This window comes from Lonchura striata, chromosome 12, assembly GCF_046129695.1.
Source record: "Lonchura striata isolate bLonStr1 chromosome 12, bLonStr1.mat, whole genome shotgun sequence".
Taxonomy (NCBI): Eukaryota; Metazoa; Chordata; class Aves; order Passeriformes; family Estrildidae; genus Lonchura; species Lonchura striata.
The window spans coordinates 10,778,082-10,799,337 of record NC_134614.1 but is presented as its reverse complement, the minus strand read 5'-3'; the positions used below and the strand labels follow the sequence as shown (position 1 = coordinate 10,799,337).

General features: G+C 37.9%; 1 protein-coding gene across 12 annotated transcripts in view; it reads right to left on the bottom strand.

Moving 5' to 3' along the window:
* CACNA1D (calcium voltage-gated channel subunit alpha1 D) overlaps positions 1–21,256 on the bottom strand; it is a 167,715-nt gene that overhangs the window by 8,913 nt on the left and 137,546 nt on the right. For 10 of the 12 annotated variants that reach the window (XM_021533037.3, XM_031505912.2, XM_077786104.1 and 7 more), the window contains 9 exons: positions 20,529–20,688; positions 19,331–19,458; positions 19,131–19,227; positions 17,896–17,998; positions 16,761–16,862; positions 11,834–11,964; positions 2,799–2,915; positions 928–1,292; positions 613–639 (listed from right to left, as the gene is read on the bottom strand). In XM_021533037.3, coding sequence (XP_021388712.2) covers positions 613–639; positions 928–1,292; positions 2,799–2,915; positions 11,834–11,964; positions 16,761–16,862; positions 17,896–17,998; positions 19,131–19,227; positions 19,331–19,458; positions 20,529–20,688 — 1,230 coding nt within the window. The remainder of the gene's footprint in view (positions 1–612; positions 640–927; positions 1,293–2,798; positions 2,916–11,833; positions 11,965–16,760; positions 16,863–17,895; positions 17,999–19,130; positions 19,228–19,330; positions 19,459–20,528; positions 20,689–21,256) is intronic. The other 2 variants (XM_021533101.3, XM_077786102.1) reach the window with 1 other exon arrangement.

Below are 21,256 nucleotides of genomic sequence, written 5' to 3'. Positions count from 1 at the left end.
CAAGACATTTTTATATGATATACATTGCCATTTGGAAAAACACAGCCTCTCTCAAATGCCTGAAGTTTGCCAAATGGCTCAAATATTAAGAAGTTCTCACTGCGGTATTCAAAAAATCTGAAACAGGCATGCAAATCTAGATATTAAAACCACCACTGAGCATCCATTTACCAATGCACTTCAATTAAAACAATAGATATTGTATTTTAAAAAATGCCTTAGAAAATATTTAGACAGAAGTTCAGGAAAGATTTTGGGTTCCCTGTAAAAGGAACTGTACACATCTATCAAAGCTAACACCAGTGTTTTTTCCAGTCTTGGTAAGTCAATTTTTAACAAGGGCTACAATCAGGTGTTATCTTTAGCCTGATGAAAACTTCAGAAACCTGTTTGGGCTTTCAAAAGGCCTTAAATAATTTTGAACTCTACCAAAAGTTTGTCCTTTTAGAAAAGGCAGTAAAAAAACTGACTTTAAATTTGTCACTTAAGTTATCAAGCATATGCATTGTTATACAGCTATTTTAGAAAAGAAACAGGAAAGGAGAAAAAAGAAAAGAAGAAAGAAGAAAAACTCCTGCCCTCTTCAATTATGTCAGACCAATATCAACTCACCTAATATATGTTTCATAGTAGCGTGATCTATCCAGGTAGGCCACAAAAATGAGAAAAATATTTTAAGAACAAGTCATTTAGAGAAATTCTTTGGTGATTACTGTGCTGTAATTAATGATTTCATTTTAAAGAAAATTGCTACTTTCAAACCCCAGTAAATCTTTATGCATTTCCCATTCATCAGAGCTAAATTTTAAATACAGCTCATACATCGGTAGGCAACAGAAATAAAGATTCAAATTCATTTAACTTAGCTTAAGTTTCCTATAATGTATTCATAAATTTATTTAAAAACAAAGACATATTTAAGTTTACCTCCTACTGCTTGGCCTTCTACGCTTCTCGTGGTCAGTCCTGGAGTGTGAACGATAACCGTTCTCAGATCTGTGCTCACGATTTCCAAAACTTGTGTGTTTTCCATGGACTTTGGACACGTTGGCATTATTAAGATTGGCATTTGTTGAGTTTGGAACGTGCTTTCCTAGAGAGTTGTGATTATGATGATTGTGGTACACAGAGTTTCCTGCCTGATGATACATGTTTTTCTCAGTATCACTTGCAGAGGGAATTGAAGGCCGCTGGACATGTAAGGGACGGTGTGTGGTGTTGATTTGCTGAAATGAATCTCGTCTGTCACTGCTAATGTGGTTTATGTGGTTGCCAAAGAGGGCACCATTCCTCTGTTTTAGGGGAAGAGAAAGAAAAAATTATATCAGATACCTCAACAGAACATACTCTTGACAGTGACAACTTACTTTTCTCTCCTACATGCATAGAAAAGTAGCAATTCAAGTAACCTGTGATTTTTCTTTCTAATTTTATGATGCTTCAGATGGGATCTCCTGAAGTGAGAGAAATGTGATTGTGGTGATGACAATATTGTATTTCAGAGTCAAATCAACAGTATGCTGTGATCATTATTCTTTTCCACACAAGTAAAAGTGACATATCCAGCTTTCTCCACATTTTGTTACACAGGAGAAACCTAGATTCCCATACATGAACATGCACCAGCTTCCTCAGAAAGAGATGTGTTTTTTAATTTTTGGGAAGGCCTTGGTGGAGTTTGTCCTGCTCTCCCGGGGCACGGGTTTGCAGCAGGCTCACTCAGACAGGATGGAGTGCCATGCAACAGCTTGCAAGCAAATCCCAGGTAGGGAACATTCAGCTCCAGTGCTTCCATTCTTTCTTCTCGCAGAGGTACGAGAAAGAGTTTCTGTTTCTCAGCCCTGGGAGTGTGATGGATAGTGAAAGAGAGGATGAGGTGCTAAGTTATGACTATGACATGCAGCTCTCTTGGACACCTGACCCAGGTTAGGGAGCCTCCCTGTCTAGCCAGGTGTGGGTCCTGGATGACAGCAGTCTGAGTTGCAGCTCAATCTAGAGGAGACAGGAGGTAATGATGGTTGGCAGAGAAATGCATCTACTGATGGCAGCTGAGGCACTGTCTCCAGTGCCACATCCTCCTTCTGGCAATGGACAGTAGCAAGCTATGGGGCTTCTGCTATAATTCCTGCAGAAGCATGATTTTACATCTGCTTCTTCTGAAATGCTTGGGAGGAAAATAAGTTTTCTTGCTGGCTGACAAATGGTTTGCAGACTGCTTCTGATTGTAATACCAAATTTACATGTTCACAATTTAGGACTAAATAGCATAAAGAGGAAACCTAATCTTTTTTCTGATTGATTCTTATTGATATCCCTCATGGGATTGGAAATGGTATTTTATTTTGTTGACCTCTGTGTAACCCCATGCATTCATTTTAAAATATGCAGCTCTGTGTCTGTTGTGGTTTGCTTGCATAGACTTTCATTCTCCTCTTCCTATCTACCACTGCAGAGGTTAAAACCAGTTTCAACCTTGTCACTATCAAAATTTGAGTTGGCAAGGTTCAAACCTTTTTACAGGATTTGCTTAAGAAAAAATAAGAATTAATGAGAAAGAATTAGGGGCAGGAGAAGCACCCTGCAGGAGCTGCTTCCTAAATTCATGAAGAAATGCAAGTGTCCTGATACTACCATTTTTATAGATTTACATGTAAAATATACTTATTTATAAAGTATTTCTATTTTTTTATTTGAGGGGTTTAAAAGTATTACTATGTTATTTTATATTCAAGGACAAGGTCATTCTTTACTCTCATATTATACAAAAAACAATTCACATGGTTGTGTTCTGACATTACTTTATAAACATCTTCCTCCTCCTCTGGATTGTTTTCCTCTGGTTCATCATCTTGCAAGTCACAGGATATAGCTCGGCGTATTTCTGGGCCAATATCATGAAGTGTCCTTAGTCCTGCCTAAATCAATGACAACACCATAATACATTAGGAATGCAAATTCTTTTTTGCTCTTTAATTACTGGTGTTAAAATTATTTTAAAGGACAAGTAACAATTTTTTGTATCCTGACATCCACAGAGGATGTATTCTGCTGTAAGTTCCTTTACTGTTATTAATGAAAAGTTTATATATTCCAGTACCACCCTGGTAGTACTGAGGTGATCATGTCTTTATTATCACAGTGTAGATACTGACTAAAACACCACTGATATTTATGGACCCCTATAGAAGAAAAATTAATCTTATTAAAAAGTGTAAGTAATCAGCAAGAACTATAATAAAATGCATTTCAATGAGATGTATATTTAATGTTCAAAACACGTTTGCAGCCTGTGTCAACAAAGGAAACACAAGGAGATCTTTGCTATAGCAACAGCAATTTTAGCAGAGCTCAGATGGAAAAGAAAGCAGTGAAATAATTCCAGCTCATCTGTACTGCACTGTCATTTGCAGATATTTGGTTTACAGCTTTAGTTTAGGATAGAAAACCATTGAGTTACAGCAGCAGAGACTCAGTGTTCAGATTGCAGTTCAAATTCCTCTCGAGTTTGCTACCACAAGCAACATTTAGGAAAATGGATAATGCTGACACTGTCCAGGACACACCTGCACATCAGGGAGGAAAGAGACGTCGTACCCCACGCCAAGAGCTCGGTGCTTTGCTCAGGCCTTACTTCAAAAAGGAGACATTCTTCCTCATTTAACTCTGCCTGTTATGATCTGAGGCAAGAATCACAATCTCGTTCTTCCCAGCAACTTCTTTTATCTCCTCAGGTTCAGAAAAATCCAAGACGTGTGTGTTTAACCCTTTACTACCACTACACATACACTACCAAAAATCCTGCACAGCACTTGGCTCAATTTTTGATTATGATCTAAAAACCCAATTTATTCTTTTTTAGCATCTTTGAAGGAGATGTGAGGGCTGTCCCAGCACAACACTGACATTGCATGTTACTTGCCCTGGGGTAGCACAAGGATGTGTAGAATTTTGTGTGCTTCAGAGCTTCAGAAGGAGCTGAGACACCCTGGAGGACCCCAGACATGGCTTGGGATCATCCATGCTGGTTCCTCACACACTCCCAGGAGCACACTCAGAGCTGCTCAAAACAGAAACAGCTGCTTGGCTGGGGAGAAAAATGGCATTTATGCAGTGTGGGCAATCAGAACCTGGAAAGGGATGAACCAAAAAGCTTTGAACCTTAATGGTGTAGATTTACTACAGGCTCCACTTCAGGTTTCACTCACTCCCGTATTTCCCTTCCTGAAAAAGGTGCCTGACTAATCTACATTATCTACATCTGTTTGGCAATTCAATTTTCTTCCTCAGGGATGAACTTTGAGAGTTATGCTGTAACTGAACAAGGCCCTAAAAATCATTTACTAGTGAGTTAACATACAATACTAATTTCATGAATACATTGTGCTTTCTCCCACTTCTTATGCTAATTGCATTGTCAAAACCTCAGCAAGGTTGCTAATGTCATCATTTTGCAAGGAGCTAAAGGAAAGCAAAATTAACACTTTAAGGTACAGCTGTTCAAGTGGAAGACCAGAGGCTTCTGTTGATTTAGCAGAGACAAATGCAGTATTTATTTACTAGAGGATTGCTATTATATTTTGGTTATTTGACCATTAGCTAGAAGAGCCACTTGCTTTTCATACTCACTGCTGACTTTAGAGCAAAGAGAACTAAAAAGAACAAAAAATCTCCACTGGCATTTTAACATAAAAATAAACTGAGCTTAATACAAACAAAATACAATTTGAAAACTTCTAAAATAAGGAAATTAGCATCCAGAAAAATACCTGAATAGATCTACACTATAGCACTGAACACATAACAATAAGATACACATAATAAGAACAATAAGATACACATAATAAGAGACACAGCAAAGTCTGGATTGTGCATGAAGTTACTCATGCTCGAGGAGCCCATCTCTCAACTCTGGCTGTGTGCTGCTCTACAATGCACAAAAGCTCTGAGTTTTCAGCCAGCCCAGGCTGCCTTCGAGCTGAGCCCTTCCCTGTTAGAGAGCAGCACCAGACAAAATGTAACTCTGACAAAATCTACTAGCTCATACTCCTGTCTGCCAGATTGTGACAAAGCCCCACAGATACATGCCTGGAAGCTGAGAAAAGCCACGTGCTTGACAGCAGCACACTGAATAGTAATTTAATTTTGATTACATTTCCAACTGCCTTCTGGCTTACTTCTTGCTGAATTACCCCCTCCTTTACTCCAGAGAAAGCAAAGCAGCCTTTATCATCTCATCTCTCTCCAGTAATACTCATTTCCAACTAACAGACCTCTTGCATTTACACAGTCTTTACCCAGTCAGCAGTGAAAGAAAGAAACCTGGATCACCATATGCAAAGGTATATGTTTATTACACTAAACCCAGCAGATCTATTCACTCACAGCCAGCACTGAAGCTCTCAAGGAAGACCAGTCTACAGAATTGAAATATTCCTCAGTTTATTTGCTCTAATGAATGATCTACAACAATTTTGTGAACTCTCCTTAAAATGACTACTCCCACTTACTGTCTCATTTTAACTGGTGCAATCCAACACCATTCTAAGTAATCTAAGAAACATCTTTATGGTGTGGAGCACCACATAAGGATACAAATGCTCATGCTGAGCTCTTATTGATAAACAATTGTTCTTTAGATCAGTCAACTACCACTAAAGTGGGACTGACACAAAACCACAGGAATTGGTACTTTTATGTCAGTAGAAAAATCCATTCTTTGAACCTTAATGAACACTTAATGTCTTCTGCAAAGACTGAAGAGGCAGCATGGACTGATCAAACATTTGACTTTACCTCCAAGCACTTCAAAACCAAAGATCTCTAAAACAAAAGAGTGCACACAAATATCAAACCAACTTTCCCCACACCTCTTTAGTTTACAGGGAAGAAATGTCCTTCAGATACACATTCCCTATGTAATATTGCACGTTTTAGTCTAGCCAGCAAGAACCCTGGTGACAATGTAACACACAAGAGAGCAATAGGAGCACTCTATGTCCTCCATTTCTGAGGTTCTAAAAACTGCTACATTTAAATCAGAGATAAAAACAAAAGCTGAGCAGAAGGGGCTTTTCATAAGAGAAAGCCTGGATAGTGAATTGTCTACCCTTGCCAAAGGTGTGCTTCTTTTTCACTAGGACTGCTAAAGTTCTTAGGAGGTGATTATTGCCCTACATAGAACTTCATAACATTTTATTACATAGAGAGATTCAATATGTACTACATTCCTGAAGTATTATGTTATAATGACTTTTTCAAAAAATCCAATTTTGGTGTTATAGAGGGATTACTTCCTCACAGTCCTTGAGCATGGCTCTAACTCTGTTCTACAGATTTCACTAAAAGTTTGCAAAAGAAGTTGTTTCTTGTTCAGACATGGTTTATCCACAATTTAATTTTTGATTCCTTCTTTGCTTCATCTTTTGTTCTTGTAGGTGAAAGATGAGAAGTATCAGTCCAAAGGTTACTCAGCAAAGCAGTGACACATAGAGTGCTGAACAACATAATTACATGAGAAACCCAAGCATGTCTTTAATTTTCCCATAAATGCCCAGAATGACTGCAAATGAACATGGTAATTCTGTGCAGCTGTGCTCTGGAGGCACAACAGCACCTGCAATGTTTTCTGGATGTCACACTAATAAACCAGTGCTGGGTCCTAAATAGCATCTCAAGAGACAACGACTGATGGCCCTGTCTCTGACACACCATTGAGATGATACAGACGTGTTTTCAAAAGCAGAAATAACAGAAATGTATGCATTCCTCATCCTCAGTGAGAAAAGACATCATATGACCAATAACTACCCCTAGATAGGTTATTTAGAGATATGCCTTAAGAGGCTTGAAAGGCATCTCACACCAAACCATCAAAACATTTGGAAGTAAAACATGTAAACATTTTGAAAAGACTGCTTTTCACAATTGCTAAATAGATTTTAAATCAACTTCTCACACCTACAGTATGCATAAAAGAGTAACAAAATTTTAAATACATGTCTTATATTAAGAAATCTGTGTATAATGCAAGACTCCAGTCATGACTTTCAGGAAAAAAAAAAACCTCAGATGCTTATAAATACTGGAACTACAAAAGATCATGTTCACTGTACTAAATTCAGTCCACAACCCTTTTAAGGTATGGTCCAACCTACATATATATGTAGTTTAAGCTTAGTTTAAGAAGTGCAAGCACAGTACCCTTATTTAAATAATATCATTGTCACCTACACTATTTCCAGTGGTCCCTCTTTGGAAATGTCCTAGGGTGGTACCAGTTACTGAAAGACACTGGCAAGCTTTGCTTCACAGACTTTAGAACAATTATGTATATTTATGTATATTGCTATATAAACTCACTAGAACTGGAAAAATCACAAACATGAATTCTAAATGCTTAGGTTTTCAGAGCTTCACAATCCTGGAAGCCTGGAATGACTCTAAAAACCTGTAAACCATTAGATTTATAGGTAAAAACACGTTTTTACTATCTGCTTATTTTAGAGCAAAGAAAACGACAAAGATTAAAAAAAACCTCAGAGCTACACTTACACTTAAAAACAAACTGAGGTTACTATGAACAGAATACAATGACAAAACTACTTTAAGAAGGAAATAAGCATGCAGAAAAATAGCTGAATGACCTACACTATAGCAGTGGACATAGGAGACAAAGTGGTCGAGTCCCGATTGCCCGGAGCTCTCCATCCTGGCAGAGGCGGCTCCCACACCGAGCGCTGCAGCTGCACCAAAGCTCTGAGCTCCCCGCCAGCCCAGGCTGCCAGGGCTGAGCCCTTCTGGGAGCACCACATGGACACGGGAGCACAATTATTTAATTGTTCCATTTGGAACTTGAACAACAAATTAACCCCTCAGCTGGTACCTACCACCGGGTTTGGCTTTTTCCTTTTTCTAGCACTGTTTACTGCAGGGTTAATAGTAGTTGTAACATTTGCAGAGAGGAAAAAGTATAATTAGTTTCCAAAATCAGGCTCAGATCAATAAATCAGTGCTTTTATGTAGCTGGGATGTGAAAGAAAATATCCTTTAACTTTTATTTGTGTGTATTAACAAAGAGGGCTACACATAAATATGAAATATAGATGTGTTACATATATAACACATCTATATACAGATGTTACTGTGTTTTCCATAGGAAAAATAGTGTAAAATTAGTTCATTCCCTCTCTGTGCCAGATGAAAGTAATTAAAATTGTTCATGCTTCATTTATCATCTATTTTGCTAGCAATATGACCACTGTTTGGCTCAATACAAGTTTCCATCATTACACAAAGACATCCCTTTCTGACCCAGAAAACATATTTGTGGTCACTGCACAAGTATCAGCCAATAGCACAAGAAAAGCAATGGAAGCCCTTTTTGTTGGTGACCTCAGGGCATGTGTAACACCATAAAAATGGCAAAAACAGCTAACTCAAACTGGTCACCCATCATTTCAGAGCCTCTTTTTGTCTGGCCTTCATAAGGGTGTGCAGAATTCCCCTGCAGAAAACAGGGACATTCTTGTGACACAGTTCACAAATTTTGAGTTCACATAACCAAACAAAACTCAGCCAAAGGATGCAAGTCTCAGTTTCATGTGTTAAAATGCCTAAGTCTTAATGACATAAGGCCCCTATTCTGTATATTCTAGTGTTCATTCACCCTGGAATTAAATGCTCTCTGTGTCTCTCTGAAGGTAACATCTCCTAAAAACAGTATTTTTACACATGTTCCTTGCTCATTCAGCCTTCCTGAGTGCACAGACTGCATCTTTAGCTAAGTAATGTGGCTTTCAAGGGAAGATTTATTCCCACACCTGGTGAAACAGAATTTATTGAAACAACTACTGTGGGCTATCAGAAAGCCTAACTGGACTTCCTGAGCTCACAGAATTTTACTCTGTTATGCCATTCTCTTCAGCTAACTAAAAGCAGTGTGGTTGGCCCTGTCTTTCATCCTACACTCATCCTGAAAGTGCTTTTCTTGCTGAAAAACATTCCTTTTTATGACTCTGAACTCTAGTTGTAATATTGTGGAGATTTTGTTTTGCAGTTCTAAAAACCTTTTTTCTCTTTTGTGTAAAAGTTCTTAAATTATTCCACATCACTTTTCTGCCTGTGTTTATATAAGTCATTCTATAAGAGACAGCAGCATAAGAAGTACATGTTTTTAAAAGTTTTAGCTAAAAGGAAGGCATCCAATTTAATATCCTAGATTACAGCTAAAGGAGTAGTTAAAGAAAAGTGTAATTCCTTTGTAAAAACAGGACCTTAGGCCATTTGACAGTTAGAGGGTTTCCCTTCAGTATCTTCAAAAGTACTGAATGAAATGATTGTAAAAAACCCAGCCTCCTGAGCATGAACAATAAAAGAGGGCAAAGAAATTATCTATGTTTTAAAAAAGGCTGTTTCAGTCTCATAAAACAGAGGAAATGGCAACATCCCTTAGTGCTTTGCCCAACAGTTGTCCTTTGAATTAAAACACATGGATTCTGTCTCACAGGGGCTGTTTACTCTCTGAGGGCAGGAAAGTGTGACATGGCCAGCTGTGAGAATCAGCAGGATTATAAAACTGTGTCTCACCTCTTGCTCCACTCCAAGGTTAGGGAGGGACTGTAAAGAGCTGAAGAGAATAGCAGGTTGTTTTCTTCCTCTCTTGCAAGAGATAAGAGATAAGGAAAGCCAGGCTAGATAATGCAGGAACTGCAGGGTTTATTAGATCCTTGGGAATTAACTAGTTCATTCTCCCCAAGAGAAAGTCACAGGTATCAGCAAAAGTACAAGAGCATTTATGGCTCATATGCCTTTTGACACAAATTGGAACAGGTGACATTTATTTTTTTTTTTTGTAATCTGCTGGTTTGCATAAGGATTTTGGAGTATGACATTCAGCTCTGTTTTAGAGATGTAACTTCAAATAAGTAACTATTCTAACAAACACAGCATTAGGACTTTGAATTTTACATGCTACAGCTTACAGTTTAAAATTCTATCATTCATTTATATGCCTGACTGGGCTTTTTTTTTTTTTCTAACTACAGGTTTCAGGTCTCTTTGAAACAGTATTTCCATTTTTATTTGGTCAATCAAGTTGAGTTCCTACTGATTTGTTAGAAAGACAAAAGCAGAAAAGAGGAAGATAGGAAAAAAGAAAGCAATAATCTTTCCATCTACTGGCCTGGGTAATTTTAATACCATTGTTTTAATCAGAAAAAAAAGCTCCATGCCTCAAATCCCATAGCTCTTTGCAGATTTCTAGTAGAGATTCATGGTCAATTTTTTTTTAATTGAAAAATATTTGCCCAATGAGAGAGGAAGAGCTGAGTCTTTCCAGTTCCATCTTGCCCTCAGTCATTGAACAGGAAGCAGAGTCTGATAATAAACAAGAGAACACACTCATATTTGACAGCTCAGGGGCTCTCTCTATGCTTTATGCGTGCAATTTCAAAAACACAAGTGGAAACCTGCAATACTGTGGCTCAAAACCAACTTTGACCTCATTATGCTCAAATGCTTCTGCAATAAAGAAGTCTGAAAAGTCCTGCCTAAAAATCCAACATCTTTCACTGCCCTCTCAACTGTTTACAGCCTTTTTATCTGTTCCATTACCAATAATTTTCTCTTCTTTCATGTATGCAAATCCAGTTCACATGGCCCTGGCAAGGCATGTGGGCACAAACACCAGCAAGGACTGTGCTGGATCTTCCCCTGCATCTCCTACACTTGTGGGGATTTGGAGCACAATGGTCAGAGCTGCCAGCACAGACCTTCTTAGGAATGGGAATGAAACTAATTACTCACTCAACACAACAAAGATCATTTTGCTAAACTGAAGTACAACCAGCAGAGTTTTGACAAACAGGATCTGAATCAAGTTAACGCAGTTCTCCTCTTTTAGAAAGGGATTTTCAAAACACAGTCCTAAATTTTGGCATCAGAATAAAGAACTATTAGAAACAAATATATTTCTAGTTGGTAGCAAAATGCTAATCATTAACTGAAATTCACAAAGTCCCAATCCAATAAAAATGGTGCAGTGTACGATGTCTGGAATTATTTGAGAACAGCTTTCCATTTGCCTGTTTCAAAGTTTATTCTACAAAGGTACCAGTGGAAAGAAGTTGGCAGAATTTGCTTTTTAGATCACAGGTACTCTATGGACTGCTTGCTGCAGGCCTGTTGAGAGACAGAATCTATTGTCCTGGTTTCCATGTGATAACTTCTTTTAAGAGATAGACATAAGTGTGTGACATTAATGCAGTATGTTAATACAGTATGTTAATACTTCCTATGAAAGAAATTAATGGATGAAAAATTCAGAATTTTCAAATAATAAAAAAAAAAAATAGGAAGATATTTCACCATAAGTGGAAAAGACAAAGAAAAATGAGAATTAAGAAAAATGATACTGTATAAAAACCTATTTACTATGAGGTAATGCACAGTAGGAAGTTCCCTGAGAATTGGCTTATAGCATTTCAGGTATACAAGAAATCAAAGAGTTAAAGCAAAACAAAGAACATAAGTGATAGCTCAGAGCTTTATTTATCCAATATGCAATCAGCAACTTTAGACTGTAGTTTACCTGCTAGACTTGCTGAGAAATTTCATAACTATTGCTACTGTTTGAGTAATCCATAGAGAATAAGTTTTTGCACTTACCTCAATATAGACAGAATAGCAGGATTAGCTTTTACTTTTCTGATGAATAAAGGCCAAAAGTGTCCCAGCTAAATAAAATCCTGGCAGCACTGCACAATCATCAATATGCATCTACCTGCTATTTCAAGTAAGCTCACAAAATGGTTAGTTAAAAACATAAAAAAATCACCTGCAGAGCAATCGTGGTGTTCTTCGCAGGATATTTCCCCACCAGTCCTTGTTCTTTGCGTTTCTTGAATTTCCTAAAGTAGTCCTGTATCAGGAAGGTGGCATAGAACTTCCCCACGGTTACCTCATCATCTAAATGAACAGACCAGACAGATCTCTCCCAAGTCAGCACATTTAGCAATAGCCTGTACACTCACATCTGATTTGGGGGGAAATGTGATGGGTGCAACAGGTACTATGCTTCCAACAATGGAGCCTGTAAGGGGCTCAAAAGCAATGTTTCAGCAAGCAGGTTTGGTTCAGTCAGTTAAGTGAACTCATCCTAATAAAAGAGAAAATACAATACTTTACCAAGACTTGTGTACTCCTAAGTTTCTACCAAAATAATAAAAATGTTTGTATATACATAGAAGCTGAAGTACTGCCTTTAGTTATTTGGAGTAAATAGATTAAATAAAATCTATAACATCTGACATACACTGACGTTCATAAGAGTATCTCTGCCTTTTTTGGTCACTGCTGAACCAAATTTGCTTGTCAGTGTATGTATTGTGTCAGTTCTGTAATGCTGAAAGGAATAAAAATAATTTCCATCAGTGAATTTTGTACAATTCAAACAACAGGCAAACAGCCAGGGCAGTAAAATGTAGCATTTTTACAGAGTCACTGTTGTGAACAAAATCCAAATTTGAAAGTTTCCAAATGCAGGTGCCTTGTGAGGACACCAAAATCACCTGGTTCATAGCAGGTTAATAAAGAATGGGTCTGTTCATGACCCCATTGAATCATTCAGCTGGGCAAGTTTGATCTCTCAGTGACTAATGCTTGCCAGAAAACTAGAAATAGTTTTCTATTCAAAAACATTGCTTTTGTTGTCACACACTTTTTTTTCCCTAGAGTTATCTGACATGAAATTCCACTTCCCTTCCTGTTGTACTGTTTAATTTCCCCATGTTTTTCAGTATCCAGATGTAGATTTTGGCAACAGGATTTTTGTTTCCTGCAGCACATAAACAGGGGCTGGTGTGGTTCAGGCATCAACTGTTATTCTTTCCAGTCATGACTTGATTGAGCATGAAAATCTAACAAGCCCAGACACATTTTAACACACCTCTATTAGAAACTATGGGCTTTTTAAAAACGTTTTAAGAGTGTCCATGTATCTTATCAATAATATGTGCAAATGTATCTCACTAAGGATAGTATTTGCAGCATTATTTTTACCTGTAATGGCTGGTTTTTGTAATTTAAATTTACTTTCTTCTTTTAGTGACTTTCTGTCATCAAAGAGGGTGGGGAATCCATTCCATGAACAGTACTTTTTAAATCCATTTTTACCTCACGGATAAAATTTATCTCAAAATGAAACCTCTATCATGCAAAATTGGCTCCTCTCATTATAATGTCTGAAATGGGCTGTATGCATGTGAGAAAGTACAACAGGCTTTAACTACAGTGAAAATGCACCCAGAATTTCTTTTCTCAGCAATTTGTCTTTAAATATATCAAAACAAAAATATTTACAACAATAGCTTCAAGAGATACTGGTTGGGAGACCAGTCTGTTGCAGGAATTATCATAGCATATTAAAGAGCCTGCTCTGCCAAACTCTGACAACCCCTCAAGGGTCAGAGCCCCCCATTTCCTGCTAGGAAAGGAGGGACTAGCAGGAAATATCAGAAACAAACACCTCACAAGGAAAGCTCACCAGTCTATGGATTCCATCTCAGCCATTAAAAGCTTTTTCATTGACTCCATGAGTCTCATTAATAAACTTTTTGTGAACATTTGCTTTGATGTTCACCTATAATCTTCCTTTGCAGCTCTTCAGGAGACTAATGGTGCATTGTGTTAGGATGAGATCTCTTACACAGCATGTAATGAAAACTTGCTTCCCTAGTTTAGATAAATCCACTGATCTGCAACATAGCTCTGGTTTCACTCCCCAGATAAGCTTTTCCCCATCCTTCATACTACTCCATTACAAGTACTTGAACAGAAGTTTTAAGGAAGTGAGTTAGCAAATGGCTCCCAGAGAGAACAAGCACACAGAAGTGACAGACTGGATAGAACAAACACTGCTGTGGGTGGCACTCAGCACGTCTCACGTCATTGCACCGCCACTGACTGTGCCTGAGATGACACCACCTCTGAAACCCAGGATGCAGAAATGAAGGGCCCTTCCTGACCCCTCTGGGCGTGCACCAATTATCCAGGAGCTCATCAGACAAATGCACCACCAGTTTGCTGGCCTGTGCCTGCCAAAGGCTGGCTGTGTCCCCAGGCTGCTTGTGCACGTCCCAGGCACAGCCAGGTGTACTGCAGACACGAGCACACAGGAGCTGCTGCCTGGCCACGGGGAGCATCCTGGACTCTCCTTGAGTCACACACATATAGCCAGATACACACAGCTCTAGGAGGGCAGCTAAGCATAACTGACCACAGAACAGACAAACTGCTAGTTACAATTAGTGACAGCAATAGCAATCATGTCAAAAGGAAGCTCTTGGAAGAGGCAAAAGGTACTAGGGAGGATTAAGTGGATTTGCAGGTGGAGACTGGGAAGTTTAGAGAATACAGGTGAGTTCTTAGTGAGTTTTATGTATTTCTCTTACTCGCTAGTCTCATTCATTCATCAGACATTTGACTGACATTCTACGTTTTTGCAAAGCAGTTTCACCTTTCTGTACTGAAAATGTGTTGCTATTAACAGTCTCATTGAGTTATAATAAGAAGTTATTTAATCGGCACCAAGAATTAACTGTTTATCTCTAGTGCATCTATTTATAAGCCAAGGGGGAAACAAAACACCTGCTATGTAGATTATTTTCATTCTGCTCTGCAAATAAGTGTTCTGGAGACATAGCTATGACACAAAAGGGACCCAGTAATATCAGCACAAGTAATACTGAAGCAAATTACTATAAGCTGCACCTCTCAATAATTTTAAGTGGAAGTGATTTTAACATTTTGAATTTTAATGTTTTGTTGAATTATACTGAAGAGTTTTCCATTTCTTGGGAAATTGTTATTATCAGCTGTCACTGGTGTTAATTCATAGAAAAATTTCCATTTGAATATTAAATATCAAAACTAATTTCTACTGTACACTAAGCTATTTTACACTCCTATGGCATGTGAATGTAAAATAGATGTATTCCTATTTTTTTTTTAGGTGGTTTACAATATTTTAAATTTTCAGGTAAATCATAACAAGGTCCACAGAGGAACAAAGTAAACTGAAATTGAAACCTCATAAATGTGCAGTAATTCCCAAGGCATCCCCATGTATACTGGGTTGCCAAAGCCATCCTATTTCCTATCAACTGAGCACATCCAGGTTTTCAGCCTTCCAGCTACACTGAAGAGCTACATTTACAAAATAAACATTTAGCAATGAATTTTAGTATAGCTTAAAATAAATACACAGCTTTTACTCAGCAATGAAATGAAGCTGAAGTTAAGAGTGAATCACTAGGTGAGATTAGTTCTAGGAATGTAATCTGTACAGGTTCTTTGTCAGATTGATTTAGGCAGGCAGAGCTCGCTATTCTGAAGCATGCGTCTCTATTTCAATAAAAATGTAGGGGAATAAAGTTGGCAAGAGGCAACACTAATTCCATGCCACCACCCTAAAACAGAATTGCTTCAGAATATTCGGAAAGACTCATAGTTGAAAGGAACAGAGGCTGCAGAAAAAGCTCAAGCACATAGTTACAACAATAACAAAGCGATTCATCTATGCCATGCAAGCACTTAGGTGTAAGAAAACAACAGAATAGAACACAAAAGTTGTTTTAAATGTGCAGTATCAGTTCCCCTTTGAAGAGTCAATTTAGGCAGATTTTTGGCTTCATCCCCACTATTATCTAGCAGTCACCCCATCAACAGGCTGGGTCCTCCAGCCACAGAGCTGCTGCTGCCAGCCCTGGGTGATGCCAAGAGCAGTGCAGGCAGTGCTCCTCCTCCTTGCACTGAGCATCCCCTGCCAGCGCCAGGGGCTGGAGTCTGAGCAGCCCTGGGAGCTGCCATAAGCTGTGAAAATAAAATAAACTTCAAGAAACACCAGAGGATTACCATGGATTTGAGGACTGGATGTCTGGGTAAATATACCCTGGGTATGAGTGACAGTGAGACAGATCCTGCACCTTTAAAACTTGAAAAAGCAAGTAAAAAACAGTCATCTAAACCTACACTACAGCATATTAATAAAAATGTATATATTGAAAAAGGCTAAATATATATATCAGAATATATATATTTACAAAGAGAGATATTAACATGTCATTTTATGGCACATAAGAACATTTAATAAACGTGCCTTGTAGTTCTCACAAATGTTTGGTGTCATTAGAATTCAAATATCTCTTTAAATGGGCCACATTCATATCTCAGTCTTATTGGCATAAATCTGAACCATTTCCATCATCTGTGGAATGGCTCTGGTTTAAACTAGTGTAACTGAGATAATTTAGCTTCTTGCTTTATTAATTTAGCAAAACAAATTTTAAGCTGGCAGTTAATTATTTTTTCTCCCAGAAGTATTCAACATATACAAGCAAATAAGCTATAATGTAGCATATTACAAAACATGGTGTTTTGCTCAATGCATTGAAATCAAGCTAGTTTATTTTGCTGAATGATTTGAAATCAAGACTATATTTAGGTCAAATAAGGTAATTTTTTAAGCAAGAAAATAAGCATAGCATTTTCCTTTCTCTCTCATTTTGGTGTTTTATTTATCAGTCCTCTATGTATTGTCTATTGCAATAGGCTATAATTGTCTCAATATTTATTTTGCTATTTTTTGTTGTCCTTAAATCACATTATAATTGCAAAATTTAGCAGTTTTATTCCTTTGGTTCCTGGCACTCTGGATAGACCAACATGCACAAAGAGCAGCACATGGCAGAGTTTGTTGCACTGACCGCCAGCGGGAGGGACAACTTGGTCAAGTAATTTCATGCTCGTTTTCTTCCATATTTTCTTTATCACTGCTCTGAGCTCTTCATTGGCTTGCTCCAGGTTACCTGTGGCAAGGCATGACAAAACAGAGGATGGTAATTATGGTTATCAGCTGTGTTGAATGATCCTTTGGATATTAATTAGCTGTATACAATTAAAGACTGTGATAGAGATCCTTTGGGTCAAGCCCATGCTATGTGATGTAGCAGACAATGCCACAACTAAAGAGAAAAAAGGGCATAAGACAGCAAATTCCTGCTGCTTTCAAATCCAGCTCTGGAGCAGTGCAGAGGTCAAAGGTGACTTCCAGACCTTGGCCTCACTCTGTCACTCCTTCTGTTTAAATTGTCCTGAAAGCAATGACTTTTTCTTTACAAGCCACTTCTTCCCTGAAGCAAAGCTAAGCCTTTGTTTACTTAATCACAGTAATCACAGTACAGGCTTGAAAGTTCAAACAACTGAGTACTGAGCAGTATGTCACCTCTTGCATTGCTCACACAGCAATGCCTGCGGGGCCTTAATCTGAGTTTGTTATTGCCAGCAGAACCAAAAGCAGTAAAAGATGGCAAAAAATTGAAAAATGTGTAAAAGTAGAAAGATCTTTGAAACATCCCGCTATCTTTAAAAACCTTTCCTTCTTTAATGTAAATGAGAGAAATCTATTCAACCCAGTCAGAACTGGCCTCAACCAGACTGGGAATGTTGATTTCAAGTGAGCAAAAGCTGCACCAGTGTGGGATCCAAGGCACTGGGCTAAAAGGTAGTGAGGAAGGAGCATCTTCCCAAGCAGAAAGGGAAATTCATTCATTTCTTGCAGTAGAATCCTTCTATGTCAATGCTGCACATTTTTATCTGACCAGACAAAAACACAGAATAATTTCTGAGGTATCTTGGTCTCTGACCTCACTAATCCCTTTCCTTTTGTTTTCTAGCAAATCATTCCTAGCAACAGTAAATACAATCCATGACCCAAAAGGAAATAAGATCCAGTGAGACCAAGGCAGCCCTACTCATGTCCAACAAAAGAAATAAATTGTAACTTTTCCTCACTGTGCTTTCTGCCAAGGGCAGTGAAGGCTTTACATTGAAGAACCTTACCTTCTGTTTTTATCTTTAGAGCAGTCCTAACCAAAGCAAATAAAGTAGCATTGAACATGACGGTCCCATCACTGTTTAGAGGCATATTCATGGCTACTAACCTCTGAAAATGAGAAAAGGAAAACAAATATTAGTGCTGCTTTCTTTGAGAAAATAACTCCTGTAATGTTAATTTTTGAAAAGCTGATGTATTCAAAGAACAGTATTACTGAGAGGAATATAAATTATGCAAGTTCTTCAAAACAAAGTTGAGTTTTCCATCCTACCTGTGTATGATGTGCAGTAATTAAGAACAGCATTGCTTCCTTTTTATTTTAATGACATATATGCTTATAAACAAGTTAAAACTTATTAAAACTTGTAAAAATGACAGATTTCTTGAGCTATTTAATGAGCTACCTTTCAAACACTGAAGCCCAGTTTTTGACTGTGCCAATAGCAAGGACAAAAGCAGTTATTTGAGGGCAGGCACTCCAGCTGCAGTCGTGTCCCAGGCAGCCCAGGGGTTCCTCGTGCTCCATAAAGAACCAGAGCACCAGGTCTGAACTGTCCCAGCCCTTTCACTCCTCAGGGAACTCCTCAGTGATGCTGTGAGCCTTTTATGCCAACTACCCTGAACTGCTGTGAAAGGGGCTTTTCTCTTTGGGTCAGTCCATCCTTGCACCAGAGTTCTCCTTCTAGAGCAGCATTGCTGTGACTCTGATTGCTAAAAAGATACAATTTCATCAAAATCTTTTTCTAATGTCTGACTTGGATTTTCTTCTAGTCTAAAACCATTACTCAATGAATAATTCATGTTATCATACAGACAGATAGAGGTTTGCTTTAAGTATGGCTTGTGACATTGAATTCCAGCCCAAAGGTTTACATGTCAACTTTTCCTATTTATAAAACAGATATACAAGGAATCCAAATGACAATACTTTGTATCAATCCTTCAATTAACAGATTTGATCTTATTCTCAATGAAATTGCTAAAATCTCAATATCCATAATTCTGAAGCCATCAAATAATGTAACAATCATTCAGCTTCTTAGTATTGCTTTTCAACTTTTACATTAAAATGCCATTAATCCTCATCAAAATTACACATTTTGCCCGAAAAGATTCTGTATAATTTTAAATTCCCGTTAATTTTCTGTCTTCTCACTTGCTGTTACATATTGTTACATGTTGTTATTCACTCCAGCCTGGTCTATCATCTTGCAGTCAGACAAAATCATGTGAAACCCACCTTGCAGGCCACTCGGTGAGGGCACAACTTGCCAAAGCCCAGCGGGGGCTGAATCCGTCTCAGCAACGTCACCACATCGAGGTGCTTTATCCTTCCCCTAGAACCACACACAGCAGTGAACAAACATCCACTCCCAAAACATACACCCTGTTCTGCTTGTTTTACCAAACAAATAATAGCAGAGAAATTATCTAACTTACTTTGCTTCAGGGTCATATTCTGACCATATCCTTTTGAATTCATCCAAATGATGGGGGCCCAGAATAGACCAGTCACGTGTCAAATAATCAAAATTATCCATAATGACAGCCACAAATAAGTTTATAATCTAAAAAAAAAAAGTAATTAAGAACAATCTTCCTTGATTATTTTCAATTTTTATCAATTCAATATGTAGTAGTTTAAGAACTGAAGTAAATCAATGGTTTTTAGCAAATGTCATCAAATACCACTGAAAATATTTGCATTTAACTAAATGGAAGTCCATCAAATGGATCCAAAACACACATTATGACAGAGTGTGTATCTCAGGAACAGGATTCAATTTCATGACAATACATTTTGTTAACACAGAAAGTGATACAGAGCAACAGAACATATGTATACATCATGTTTACATCAGTTCACAGAATTTTGTTGAACCACTCTCCTTTTGCAAGGAAACAATTACTGTGAATAGAACAAATCAATCAGTTTATACCAGACACCTGCAATGAGGAAAAACATAATTCAATTATTATTTCACAGCAAATAATCTATTTCTGCCACAGGTTAGGGTGAAAGGTTATTGTTCACTTCTCATGTGCCACACTTGAGGACACTTGTAGAGATGCAAATCCAAATTCTGCTAAGTTTAAACAAAACAAAGAGCATTACTGCTCAGTCATGGGAATTGCAGCTCCATTATTAATGAATATTTAATAGTACCATTGAGAAATGCATGAAATAACATCTAGGAAAAGACTGCTAGCTCAGCTTTCAAATGTGCAGCCAACCACCCTGCACACGTGTGAAGAAAGCTTCACATATGGGAATTGAGAATCACAGAATAGTTTGGGTTGGAAAGGACCTATAAAGGTCATCTCCACCAATTCCCTGCAATAAGCAAGCACATCTTCAGCTGGATCAGGCTGCTCAGGGCTCTGTCCAACCTAACTTTGGGTATTCTCAGGGATGGGGGCCATCTGCCACCCCTCTGGGCAGCCTGTGCCAGTGTTTCACCACTCTCACTGTAAAAATAGGTAGAAAATATAGGATTTAAGACTCTGTATGGAAAAACATAGCCTTGCCAAAATATTTTGGATATAGGATTTTCAATCATTTTCTCAACACTCTTCATTCAGAAGAAAGCCAAAATGTCAAAGTTCATTGCTGTTAATAAGCACCAGTTAAACTCACCAAAAATGCACAGAGCATGTAAAAACTGATAAAATAAATGATGGCAAAATTGCTTCCACATGTGTATTCTTCCCCAGGATTATAATCAGATTCTGGATCACAGCGCTTTCCAGGCAAACATGCCAGCATGATTTCCTGCCAGGCTTCTCCAGTTGCACACCTTCAAAACACCACAAAGATAAATTCAGCAATATTTGATCAAGATGGATTAAAAACTTATTCATTTGTTACATTCTATACATCTTGTGTACAAGCACATATTTAAAGACAGACTATGAACATTTCAGAGCAGGAACTAATTAAAGAAAAGTGCAGAGCAAGTTTTAGAGCTGACAAGCATAATCTGACATTGCAGACACATTTTATAAGGTGGAGTAATGCACTAAGGCTTGCATGTAAAAACTGTAACCCCAAACTGCGATTTACAAGTTAAATACTTATTGCTGTGGAGTTACTGTGTACAAAAGTAGTGTTGTGTATGAAAATCTGTCATAAAATTTCAAACCACATATTTGTAAAAGATTAACTTTCCTCTGTGGTTGAAGAAATGTCTCTAATTTCTGCTATTGCTTTTTTTTTTCACAGTTGCATAAAGCTTGTTGTGTACAGTCCCACAATTTCAAATTTTTAAAAGACAATTACATAATTATGACATCTTTAGCTGTGTTCATTACCTGGTGTCAAAGGCATCAAGTGACTTAGATCTCAGTGGGTGATGCCTTTGGTGC